Source organism: Diprion similis, chromosome 12 (genome assembly GCF_021155765.1).
Source record: "Diprion similis isolate iyDipSimi1 chromosome 12, iyDipSimi1.1, whole genome shotgun sequence".
NCBI classification, from domain to species: domain Eukaryota; kingdom Metazoa; phylum Arthropoda; class Insecta; order Hymenoptera; family Diprionidae; genus Diprion; species Diprion similis.
In genome coordinates this window covers 16076033-16089402 of record NC_060116.1, presented here as the reverse complement: position 1 = coordinate 16089402, position 13370 = coordinate 16076033, and the positions used below count along the sequence as shown (strand labels likewise).

Here is a 13370-nt window from a genome sequence, read left to right as displayed (position 1 = left end):
TCCGTAGCCTGTTCTATATAAGTATTTGAACGTATTCAACCTTCCATCGAAAACACATCTATGTATGCACATGAATGTGAGCCTGTATATCTAATCCGTTAGAAACTTGAAACTCATTTACGAAATCGATCGGAAAAATTGATCAAAATAGAATGGAAAGCGGGACGACACGACGTGACCAACGACCGACCATTGCGCTGCTTGCTTTTGCTGATGTGTTGGATTGGGTTGCTCCGCAGCAGCCGGACAGGAATAAATGTCCAATTGAAGAATGACACTCTGGTCGGGCCGCGTACAGTTGTCAAAGCGATTGCTGTGCCGCCCATTACGGATGAATGGATGACTGTCGGCATGAGGTACAGTCTCCGCGTGTTTTATACTGTTACCGCAATTAACAAACTTGATTAAAAGAACAACTCCACTCGGCGACCGGCATCTTTACGCTCTTTTAGAGAGTTGCTTTCCATCCATCCCTTTTATCACAATCGTCCTCGCATGTTACGAAGTGTTACAAAGTGAACGGAGGAACAGCATTCTTCACTTCCTTCTTCGTTCTAATGTCCGAAGCGATTGTCGTGGTTTTTTCTTTTCCTTTATCAAAGCTGCTCTTCGACGGAATTCAGCATTACCCGAGGCTGCGCTGGAGGAGGACTGCCTCGTTGGATCCACGGCTTATTGTAGGGTGGCAGAGTGGCAGCGTGGCACCAGGGGTGCGGACCCTGAGGATGACGTTGCGTCGGCAGACTGGGCGGGTCCCCCATCATGCACGCAGCCTCGTCTCCTCGCGTTTTCTTTCCCCGTTCCTGCCTCTCTTTCTCTCGTTCGTATAGTATTCTCTTCTTCCTCTTCTTCTTCTTCTTCGTCTTCTTCCATCCTCCTCCTCGCCGCAAGGCATTGTTCACCGAGTTCCACCTTTGTGCGATTGCCGTTCGCCGCCGCCGCCGTCGAAGCCGAAGCTATACAGTCTTCTGGGTTTGGTTTACTATCGGAAAGCACGATCACATAAGGAAACGAGATACTAAATGGCGGAGAGATTAAGGCGACGATCTAGAGTCGTGAATCTCACTGAATAGCAGCTTATATCCACCGCGATCTAAAAACGTCGTCACCGATCACTCTGACAATCCAACTTGGATCGAGGATCGCTGACGACATACGGAGGGAAGTCGAGCATCCGGAATATGGCGACCGCCATTTTTGGGATGGGTGTGCAACCCCCGCTCCCCTTGGAGGAAAACGTAAGCGGAGTGCATGGGAGACAAAGATGCATGAGAAGGGAGATCAGCCGTGAAGAAAGAAGGAAAAATGGGGCCAAACCGACGCCCACTCCGGTTTTCAATTTCCAGAACCATTAATGCGTCTACGTTCCCTCCTACCGATGCCATGCGGGGGCCGAAACTGGTCCGTGACTCTCGTCCATCATCTTCCCCCGGGATTTCTCACCCTAAAAACCGAACGGGCGCCACGAGTTGTTATACTTATGTCAGTGCACTGCGAGGAATCCCGCGAGTGATTTCAATACATATTATTCTTGTACATATATGAATATAAGTATATGATTTATAACGGATTCGCTGTCTCGATCGGTGCAGGGGGGGGGGGGGGGGGCGGCGCCTGCCAAGACGCCAAAGCTTGTTCACCTACTGTCGGATTGTTATCCAGTCGCAAATCGATGAATCGAAACTCGCAGGGTTTAGTTGTATAGTTGAGAGGTAGAGGAGGAAAGGAAGAAAACGGAGAAAGGCTGGAGAAGCGGGAGAGACCGAGTCTAATGGAGAAATTGAGGGAATATAATTCTGTCATGCTGGATGATTGCGATCATTTAGCATCGTGGAACCCACTTATAGAATATCGAATCCTGCACCCCAACAAAATTCTACATTGTCATACCACTTGGAATATTTAATCATCATTATTATCCGTTCAACGTGTTGTTTCGTTTGCAGAAACATTTAGGATCTCGGAGCATCCACTCTTTCTCAAAAACGCGAGTAAACCCATTCTAACATCCCCCCTGGGCCAATCGGTACAGTCAACAACTCGTACATCGTGATCTTTTATTTCAAGTCCACCCCTCCTAGATCCCTTGATACCTAATCGTGGATATAAAGTCTCGCGACATAAAGAGTCACGAAAACGGTTCGCGTGTCTTTTTCGGCGCATGGAAGTAGTGAGGCCGAGGTGAAGGAGGAGGTGGAGGTCGAAGGTGGTTGGGTGGTCCTCTCGCCCCCAACTGATACACGAAGTAACAGCGCGTAGCCTTCACCCTGTGGCCTATCGTATGACAAGCTTCGCTCGCGCACTCCTGACGTCGCGGCAGGGGGGTGAAGGGGTACCACCGTGGAACCGTAGAACCGTGACTGGCACCATTTTCCTCAGGTTTGAGAACGTACACACGTAGATCGTCGCGCATTGTATGCCCGTGTACGCGCCTCGATGACACGACGCGTCGGTGTGCGTGACGGGGATGAAGAACGTATGTCAGACGGTTTCAAAGAACGGGTGGCATTGATTTCATATATTTATATACGGAGGTGGGCCCGCGAGGTTGAGGTGGGTTAGCGTTCGTCGGTGGAACCGCGTCCTCCTCGACGTCGGCGTCCGAGTCCGGCTGCGAGACGTCCGAGTCCTTCTGACAGGCCGATAGTCAGCTTCGGCCCTTAATTGAGAGCTATGCCAGAAATGTCTGGACGTCTTGCTCGCCGACGACAGAGACCTCCATTGTCGAGTCTGTGCCACGGACCGAAATGAAATGATAATCACAATCGTAATGATGATAATTCAAAGCAAAATAACCACACAACTTCAGATCAAATCTATATTTCTCCTCTCCGAAACCGGAACGACCTCCGAAGCATCGGTATATACATATATCCTGATCTCAATTTGATATATATACGCTGCGAGTCTTTGGCAGTGAAGGATGCCTTGACATTTCACGATTGCACCTGCAAACTTCCATTTAATGTAAGAAATTATGTAGCGAAGTACATAGTCCAAATGTTTTTTCCCCAAAATTCGAATGGTGCTTCTAGACGTGAAAGATGAACAACATAGTCCGGAATTTTCGTCTCGGCTTTTACCTCCGGTAATGAATTCCGGGTGTAATTACAATATAACGAAAGTCCGTTCAAAACTGGATGAGAGTCCGAAAGAGCGGCGGAGTGCCAGAGTGCCGGAGTGCCGGAGTGGCGGAGTGGCGGAGTGTTGCAGCGGGGGAGTGAGAATATCCGAGGGTGGTTTCGTATTCAAAAACCCCTCCAGGTCTGCGCGCGGCACGCAACAATACATCACGGTCGGATGGATGGTATCGGAACCCGACTATGATTAATGGTCACGACACAATGCTGTTTTCATTAAACTCATTTCACTACAGCCGATGTATAGGCGTGTACGCGGCCGGCCAGCCGCAGCCAGGGTCTCGCGGGGTTCACGAAAGGGGGTGGAGGAGCAGCCCAGAAATAAAAGACGGATAACGCGGACCTTGACGGGAGAATATCGAGGACCCCGTCGTGTACAGGATAATTAGTACACAGGGCTTGCCGGCATGTAAGCAAGTTGCCAGCTTCGCCGGAATTCCCCTGCGTTAAAGCCTGGCTCTGAATTCGAATTTGGAACGCCTAGTTGCGCGGTGGTTCAAACTGATGGACAAGAAAATTTACCAAATCCTTGAAATAAAAAGCAAAAGCTAGCGTCTGAGCTGTAAGCAGCTGAACACACCAAACTGCTGAGTTAAACAGGACAGTGCAGTGTAATTTCATTCCTAGAATGCTACGAAGGTATTACCTTTCCGGTGAGATTTGACAACGCTTTGGTTCCTGAACTTTGCTGCGTTGTCTTGCTTCGAATGGTAGCGCGTTCAACTGGTAAGAACGTTACCCTAGTCACGTCGAAACGTCATCCAAATATCGTTGAATTTTGCTTATTTCTAAACATTTTATGGCATGCCTTATATCGTGTATATTCCAAGTAGATTACATCGTCCGTGCAGCAGACCAGTCCAGCACTTCCATCGTAATCTCAAACCTTGTAGAGCGATGAAGCTCTCTCAGGGTTTGTGTATGAGGTATTGTCGCTACGACACTCGCGTACTGAAGGCAAGAGTGCATTTTAATTGGCCGAAGTGATTACCCAGCAATACGGGTGTTGTGTACGCCTGAAGGGTAGGACGGGAACACGTGGTATTAACGGACTTCAGTCGGACAGTCAGTCAGTCCAGGATGTGTGCATTTAGTCTGCATTGTCGAGCGGGATCCTAAACCGAGAGCTTTGAGAGCGACGACTGGCTAACAATACGTGCAATCATCTATACGCTGGGCACCACAGTACCCAACCACCTTGGCTGGAAAACCTCAAGTCGAAAACGGACGATCACCACCGGGGCGGGGGGGGGGAGGTGTAAGATTTTGATTCGGGAACCTTCTTTCCCGCAGCAGAAGACCCTGTGACTCGTCATCGTCGTCCGCAGGTCGTCAGGGCGGATTGTCTACCCGCGATGAGCCCCCACGTCAACGCGGTGTCACGTATGCCCATATCTACTTTATACCTTCGTTGTGCACCACCAATAGTCCTGAGACCATGAGACCACCTCCATCTCCAAAGATCGTAGACGAGCATTGCGGTGAAGTTCTGATTTGAAAAATCAGAATATCGATCAGGACTGGATCCCAATGGATGCATTAGACACTGTTGTAATAGATCGCAGTGAAAACCATTGATCGCTACGTTGTTTTGGAACCAAACTATCCCACCGAACGATCCGACCTCCGCCATTGCCTAAACTCTGCATGTCTTACGTACCATACTCCATAACCTACGGGCCCCAGGATGTTAATGTAATCCTTGTAATCGGGGCTGGACTAACGCAGCTCGAATCCGGGTGCCTGAGGCAATTCGTTGGTTGATGTACTCGACTTGTGGTCAATCCTGAGCGTCGATTGGCCAAGGAAGTAATAAACGTTTAGAAAACGCGCGTGTACCTAGGAGCGTAGTTGAATCAATTTTTTGAAGTAGTTACCTACCGATTCGCTTCTGATCATCGGTTGGAGTTATTGAACAAATTCGCAATCGCACACGATGACACTGTGAATTATCGTTTTAGGAATCCATCGCCAAAGACGTCGAAAAAGCTCGCTCCGAAGAAGCAGATCCGTGGGCTGGTCTTCCGTACACCATAGACTTGGAAACCGGTGAGTTAAGATTCATTTCTTTTCTTTTTCTTTTTACCATTCGTTTATTCAGTTTCCTCCACATCGCTGCGCGCCCAGGGAGCAAGATAAGTGCAGCCGCACGCTGCGCGGGATGCATGTAAAATTAAGGCAGTAATTTGTAGGTACAAAAGTTACGGAGAGCTGTTACAACCTACTTCTTCTTCTTCTTCTTCTTCTTCTTCTTTGCTGGCTTGCAACTGTCCGCACCTGCGACCGCGCCCTGTGCACACACCCATTACCATAAACACGATGAAACCACGTTGTACGCGGAAAGAGGATTGTCCAGCCTGCAGGCGGTTACACCTTTTCATACATATATATGTATATGTATTTTTTTTTCTTCTTCCTCTTCTGTTGTCTATACGAAAATATTCCTCGTAACCATCGGCATTTTCGACCGCCAGTTCGAAGTTGGCACTTCGCACTCAGGACCTGTCCGCAAATTATTATAAACCCTGCCTTCGATTAATTGCCAATTGCCCAATCATGTTCGCGAGGATTATTATACACACGAGCCAAAGATCAATCTATAAAGTCGACGTGCGTGCGTGGTGGTGGTGGTTTGAGTGAACCACCTACTCGTGTTTCCACTCCCCCCTCTCACCTCCACCTCAGAGGTGTCAGTGAATATTATAAACCGTACGCGAGGTCAAGTGAGACGAACGTAGGTTGACCATTTAATCGGTGATATAGTTGAATCTTTTTTATACGGGTTTTCTAATGACTAGCATCGATGATGAGTAGCCGAATGTAGACATTCGATATTGTTGAGAGCAAGAAATAAATTAACTCGTATTTGAGATTATCATCCGTACGTTTGCTCGATTCGGGAACTCTTTTTCTATCTTTCGCGAAGTACTATACATATATCGATATAATGAAACTTAGAATATCATACATATTGAAATTTTCAAGCATGTAATCTGTATTATTTACCGTGAAAAAAAATCCTCGCTTTCTAGAAAAATTTAGCCGATGAAAGAATAAGATGGAGTCAGTCATGGTCCCAGTTTTTGAGACAGTGTCGAAACATCCAGAATCAAATTTCCGATACACGTGGTGTATTTGTTTCCGGAAATCAATCAAGTCATAATAAGTTTCTAACGACTCTTGACGCAGATTCGATTACCTGCGTACAAACAGGTTTAACGAAGTAAACGTGATTTCCGACTTCTGTACAATGGTTTCCAACATGGTATCCAAACGCGTCTTTCACGATAATTTCGACTATCTTTTCAATTAAATCATCATCCAAAACAAAGGACAAAACAAAGTTTGATCTTCTTCGCCATAAATCCCTGCGATACCTGCAGCGTCTCAATCAGATGCAACACATGCATATACAATAGACGGTATTTTATTCGAACTATTCACGTTATGATCAACATGCGTGGAAAATGATGATGACGATGATGATGATGATGATGATGATGATGATGATGATGATGATGACGATGATGAAGAAGAACCACCCGGACCCTCCTGCTGAGTCTGGGCGCGCAGTTCCGGATGACGCGGGGAGTGGCTCGAGGAACGCCCTCTCCTCTCCTCTCTCGTCTCTTCTCTCCCCGCTTCCCCTTCTCCCCGGGCTTTCTTCCCCACCCTTGATTTTCTCCTCTCCTCTCTCTGAGTCTCCCCCCCCCTCCCTCCCTCCCTCCCTCCCTCCATTTCCACTCTGCACCGCGCCCCCCGCTGTCGCCTCAAACGCTCTACACGCGGTCCCCTCGATCCCCACCCACTCCCCCTGCATTTAATTACTTTAGAGACCAGACCGGCTTGGCTTTTATACTTATAATACGCACCTTGTCTGTAACGATGCGTTCGTCTCACGGCGTCGACTGAAACCCTCAACAGATGTGGGTACCCGGGATTGAGGATATTTTTATTATACTATTACTATATATACATATATGTGTATATAATAGGTACTATAAACTATTCAGATTTTTTATTATTTTATTTATTAATTTTTTTTTTATTTTTTTTATTGCAAGTTCCTTCTTCGAAGACCATTTTTAATGTTCCAAAAATAACGATGACTTAGCGAAAGTTTCGAATATCGTAAAATCTGTAGTCTAGTTTTTCCTAGCTTTAGTCGAAATCGAAAACTTTTACAATTATCGACGAAATATCTTCGGTTAGTACGATAAAAGACTCAAAATTATTTTAATCGATGACTAAATCGAGCGAAGTTTTCAAATTACACTGATAACTCGCTGTAACTCCGTTCATTTCACGTATTCTTCATTAATTCATTGTGATCTTCGCGGATCTAGTTAGAGTTAGAAAAAGAAGCAAAAAAAAAAAAAAAAAAAAAACGAAAACGAAAACACGTTACGCACACGTTGATCGTAGATGCAAAAACTTGTTCGATCGCACGCTGTGTTCGCTTTGTATGTACATCCTTAAGATAGTGAAGTAATGGCACCTGTACACGAATAGGGCGGAAAGGGAGGTTGGCCACGACGTATCTAGCAATGGTTCTCGGTTGATTAGCTTTTTAATTAGCCCCAACAATATGTGACCTTATATCGACAGTACGAATCCTTATACAGTCCTTATACGTGCTAAACGGCTAGTAGGTATAAGGCGTTCCGTGTATAACAGCCGCGATTTATTGACTGTAGGTATAACTCATTGGCAATCAACGTGACTGCTAGATCGTCGCGATTGACGCGAAGATCTTGCCATTTCCTGCTGTACGAGCCACACATCAACTCGCTGTCTATAATCGTGTCTATATGTATTACCGAATAATAAAATTTATAATTGGTGGAAGAGGTCTCGTACATTCGGTACATGCGTGTATTTACTCATCCACACACCTCCAATCACCACAGTATCGCCCCGCCGTATTAACAGATGTTTATATCAATATTTACGTGTGTGCAGCTTCGGCAGCTGCCCGTAGTAGGTACGATACAGAAGGGAGAAGAAAAAAAGCAAACTAAAATATGAAGAAGAGAAAAAAAAAAAAAAACGCGCTATCTATCGCTGTTACACCTTTCGGGCAAGACCATTGATCCATTAATCAACCGCCATGTTGAATAAATGCGCCTATGTATATACTTGCGTTATATCTACATGACGATGGGGAGAGAGCGAGAGAAAGAGATAGAGAGAGAGATCAATCGCCTATACATAGACGGGTTTGATCGGCGCGCACAGATTGCCGGGTAATGAGTCTTGGGCTTGCCGACCGGTCGGTCGGTCGCCCGATCCGATGATGGTTGGATTGTAAAATTTGTTTATTTATTATAGGTATACCTACCTACCTACCTACCTAACTACCTATCTACATCCCTCCGCTCCCCATGAACGCCCGGAACGCGATGCTGCAGAATTGTATCGACTATCGATCGATCGGATCAATATTATGTGTTATACATTATTACTCACGTAAGAACCGAAGGAGCAAAATGCTGCTGTGTTAGATCGTATCACGCTTGTGCAAGCTGATCCTGCGACTCGTATTGCCCCGCGATTGTCTGGTGCAACGGCAATCGAAACTAGAGCGTTGCAATTTATAATTATAACCTGGCTTATTATACAAATATAAACTGTTGAACGATCGGTTTTTGTGTAATAAGAACAAATGCTATTTGCTTTGCACATGCCTAGAGGGAATCGACGAATATTCATTCCCTCATAGGATTATAGGCATGTCCTATAATGGAGTCTGTCTTATACGTATCTAATTCTAACAAAATAAATCTTACGACGTGCTCAATTGTATTGTATATTTATTACTCTACTTGGTATGTTTAAAGCTTCTTAACAATGAATAAAAGTGGTAAGAAAAAAAAGGAGAAAATGAGGAAAACAACTGATGGAGTATGTATGTACGATGATTTTGCGGATTAATCTTGTAACGTATAGATCGTACGTATTTGGATGATTCTGTTTTGTTGAGATTGAAATTCGCTGGGCACCACCTACGTGGTTATTTTATATTGTTTTCTTTTCATTTTATTTTTTTATTGTATTAAGATTGGATCAAGTGCGGATCGATGCGGCCTACGATAATCTTCTGTCAATACGAATAGAACATGTGGATGTACGAAGCGTAACTTTGTACGACAGTGACTATACACTCACGAATTCACAGAATGATATTCTGGCAAAAAATTTATATACTCTCGTCGAATATAAAACTCGGGTGTTTTGTTTTTTTAATACCCTCGTTATACTATTGGATGCCAATTGATGATACGACACGTCGAATGAATTGTAAAGAGATTATAGATACATCGTTCAGATTCGAATTGATAGACACGGGATTAATTTACATCTACAAATATACTTTCTATACATGTATCTTAGCATTGGTATTATTCACCTTCGAAAACAGATTCGAAAAACTAATTATTAGAACACTTCGTTTTGGAAAATCGATTATAGCCGCCTCATTCTTTCAGCACCAATTTCTAAATTAATTTTCGCCCAAGCGATTTGCGACCTCCTTTGATGTCCTCTTTCCATGCGCGCCGAAGAACCTGCCGCCATTTTCCGTTTCCCAATTCCACGCCTGATCGCTCTCTCGTTAACTTTTCGGGGTTTCGGTTAACTTCCCGCCATTTCCGGCTGTAAGCTCGATTTTCGAAACACCTGCACTTACGGCTGTGCGGTTGAATCGCGTTTTAATTTATGCACGACCATTTCGAGGATACGAAACATCATTTTTTCTTTAATAATTAATCGTCACGAATTCGTCTTTTGAAAATCAGATAAAACTCCAAAATGAAACCATAAAAGTCAGGATCAAATTTCGATCTCAAAGTCTCTAACGACTGTATCCTGATATCTGTAGCGAACACGAAAAAAACGATTGCATCTTCCACGTCTTAGTTATAAACAATGATAAATATGGATATGCACTTGAGGTGATGTATAGCCGACATAAGTCATAACCAACTACCTTATGTCTTTACATTACACACATTACTTCAGTCCGTCGAATAGCTGTAGACCCTGTCGGTCGGATCTGACAATGGATTGCGGATCTCGCGGCGTTACTTACACAGAGAGTTGATGGACTATCGTTAAACAGCAGTGCCACGGTATAAAATCTCAAATCTCAGCCACCCACGACGCCGTCGTCTTCCGTCTACCGGTTGAATGTTTAAATCGGTTTCACATCGGTTCAGAAGCCGTGATATTATACGTAAAGAGTATGCACTTTGTAAAGTTGCTCATACAACTAACGTTGTTTTTCTTTTATTTAATCCCGGAAGCAAAACTTTCCTTTTTACAGACAAAACTCAACCAATATCAAATCCTTTGATCTCCATTCCCTAGCAAATTCGATTTGCAAAAATGGCGACAACCATTCGTGGTATATCTATCTTCTCAATTCTGATTACATCACAAAGCAAGGGGGCCGAATTCATTCCATCGTTCAGTTTGGCTGCAGGGAGAAGCGATCCCATTGCCTATAACTGTGTTATATGTGTGTGTGTATGAGGGTGATATGGGAATAAATGATCATAGGCGTATACGGTTCTTTAGTCTCCGCCTTCTCCGATGAAGGTGCGTGCAAGGCATCGATAGAGGGAACACCGCGCGTCGTTTGGATCGCGTGTAATAGCTTCGGACAGACGAAGAGGACAAGAGCTAATCGTGCTCGGCTCGATCCTCGAACCGGAAAGAGACACCGGCAGCAAAAAATTGATGGACTGAAAAAAAGGTGGAGAGGAGGAAAAGTCGACGAAATAAGAGGAGGAAAGCAGTTCAACTTCACATCTGGCTTCTCGCTGCTTGACGCTTTGCAGGAATGATGAACTTAACTCTGGCTCGTTTTGTCGAACGAATTCGTGACCATTGCACACCGCAGTTCTTAGATGCTGTGAATCGCGTAAGAAGAAGGAGTAAAAACCTGTGACGAGGTACATAAACGCGAGTTTATGCCTACCTACCTGCTGTAAGACTACATCCTTTGCTAAAACTCCGTGTCACGGTCTTCGCGGCTTATTGATATTGACTAGTCACGGATTATGTGTGCCATTTACTGATGTTGGGCCGTACATTGCCGGAGCTATTTTACAGTCTTCGCGAACGTGGATCAAACATCTGTATGTAAATTTCAAATCCACCTTAGGTATATCGCGTTCGCTACGGTCTTTCGGAGCGATTTTTTTTCGCTGTTACCGTCTTTCCCTTTTCTTCATTTTGCCTCATAGGAGGCAGTCCGGACAGTTAATTCTCTGTTACACGTTGAAAAGGAAATTGAAATAGGCTCGCTGATCAATTGCACGTAATAAGTATAGTTTTACCACGAGCATTGGAGACTTTTATTTCTTCACAGACACACCAAAGAAGTTTAGGGAAAAATCATTCTTCACCACGAGGAAATGCTTGAGCTGTAGTACGATCAGCTTTTTTTCACCTTTCAAAGACTAAAAACCCAATAACTTAGCTAATGAATCTTTGTAATAAATAGTAACCGTAAATTTTGTGTCAGTGATCAATGATCGATCAACACCTACGAATTATTTTAGTTGGATACTTATGCAATTGGCCTTTTTGCAGGCATCGTGCGGATTCAAACTGAACCACGATTTACCGCAGAGTTCTTTCTTTTCATTGTGCGTTTTTTAATTGCTTTTATTTATTTCAATTTTTTTTTATATCTACTCAAAACCGTACTGAAAACTGTGGCCGATTCGATGAGTAGGTACAAATTGTCAAATGTCAACTTCCAGTTCTATTGCTCAACCGCACGTATTTCTCAGACGCTTATTCATTCTCCGCAGTTTTTTAATTCAATCGTATTCTACTCCGGCACGTTTCTATGGATTCTAATAGCCTTTGTACTTTTCGCTTGTTGAATTGCGTAACGATTAAACGTAACAAAGTCAACATCCCGTTCACGTAATATGCGAAAATTAAAAGCAATTATTCTGTGATATTACGCTTATTACGTGTGTAGAAAAGCAAGGAAGAGACGCGCCACAACGAAAATTATTAATATTAACGATGTTTTAATTACTATCACTTCGCGTGCCTCGAGGACCGGGTTGGGCCTTTACTTTATTTTCAACTTTTGTTACAAGCCTCCGTTAGTTTGTACGCCTGTGCATGTAATCAGACGAAAGCGTTGCTGTATCTCCAACCCAAATTGTCAGTCCTTGGAAGAAGAATACCGCCGGCGAACACAATACAATAGTCGAAAACTCGAGGGGGCAGCAATCGCATATACAGCCAACGCGTTGAAGAATATGTTGTCGGAAATTATAAACGACGTGCACGTGACAACCACGTATATAGCCGGTTGCAAGCCACGCCCATGAAATGTATTAAGGAAATTGCTTTTCATACTGCTCGAAATTTCACCCTCTATATATAACCACGGATTACACGAAACTGCATAAAAAAAAAATTTATCCGCGTATTTTGCCGTTTGTATAATACTTCTGGACTGAGAAATCCGGCGAAAGATGAAAATTAAAAGCCGGGTGAGCGTTTTCAGCTCAAAAGTTATCCCGGCACAGTGCCGCGAACCGGAGCAAGGAACCGCGGCTCCAGACTTTCCTGGCACAGCCTCATTGTAATTCAGATCACTCTTCCGTCCCACGAGAGAATCAATATTTGGAGCTATCCGTGTTCCGCCATGTTAGGGGCTGCCTCGGTAGAATCCCTCGGGGTTACGCTCGCCCGCTCGGGGGCAGCTGCTTGGCAAAGACTGCTCGGGGGTTGGTGCTCGGAACCATGACTTGCGACAACCACCCCTGTTACAGGAGTACGCACCATTACTCATATCATGGCTCACCAAATTCGAGCCCAACCTCTGTGCGAGTCGAAGAAAGATGGGGCATGCACGCACAAATGTATTCCACGATATTCTTGATTCCGGCGTTGTTATGTATAACAACAATAGTGTTTATATCCAAAATGCAGGCTGCATGTGGCTGGAGTTCGCGCAGCAGCACCGTGTTTAACCCGGGTTTGAATTAGTCGGATGTATATTGTAACGCTTCCTTAATTCCGCCCACTCGTTATCTCGTTACATGTTCTCGCTTCCTCGGGTCGACGGTATACGCTCGGCATCTAATTCGGTTTAATAGAAGGTAGATTTTAATGGTGGATAAAACGTATAACGTCGCTGGGTAATTAGACTGCAACGTATATCACGAGCACGGGAAGAACAATAAGTTTATTGTT

The 13370-nt window shown here is 44.4% G+C and overlaps 1 protein-coding gene across 8 annotated transcripts in view; it reads left to right on the top strand.

The window, feature by feature from the left end:
• The window catches only part of LOC124413418 (segmentation protein cap'n'collar), a 122856-nt gene that overhangs the window by 61110 nt on the left and 48376 nt on the right, over positions 1 to 13370 (top strand). For all 8 annotated transcript variants that reach the window (XM_046893977.1, XM_046893975.1, XM_046893974.1 and 5 more), the window contains exon 3: positions 5102 to 5189. In XM_046893977.1, the coding sequence (XP_046749933.1) occupies positions 5102 to 5189 (88 nt within the window). The remainder of the gene's footprint in view (positions 1 to 5101; positions 5190 to 13370) is intronic.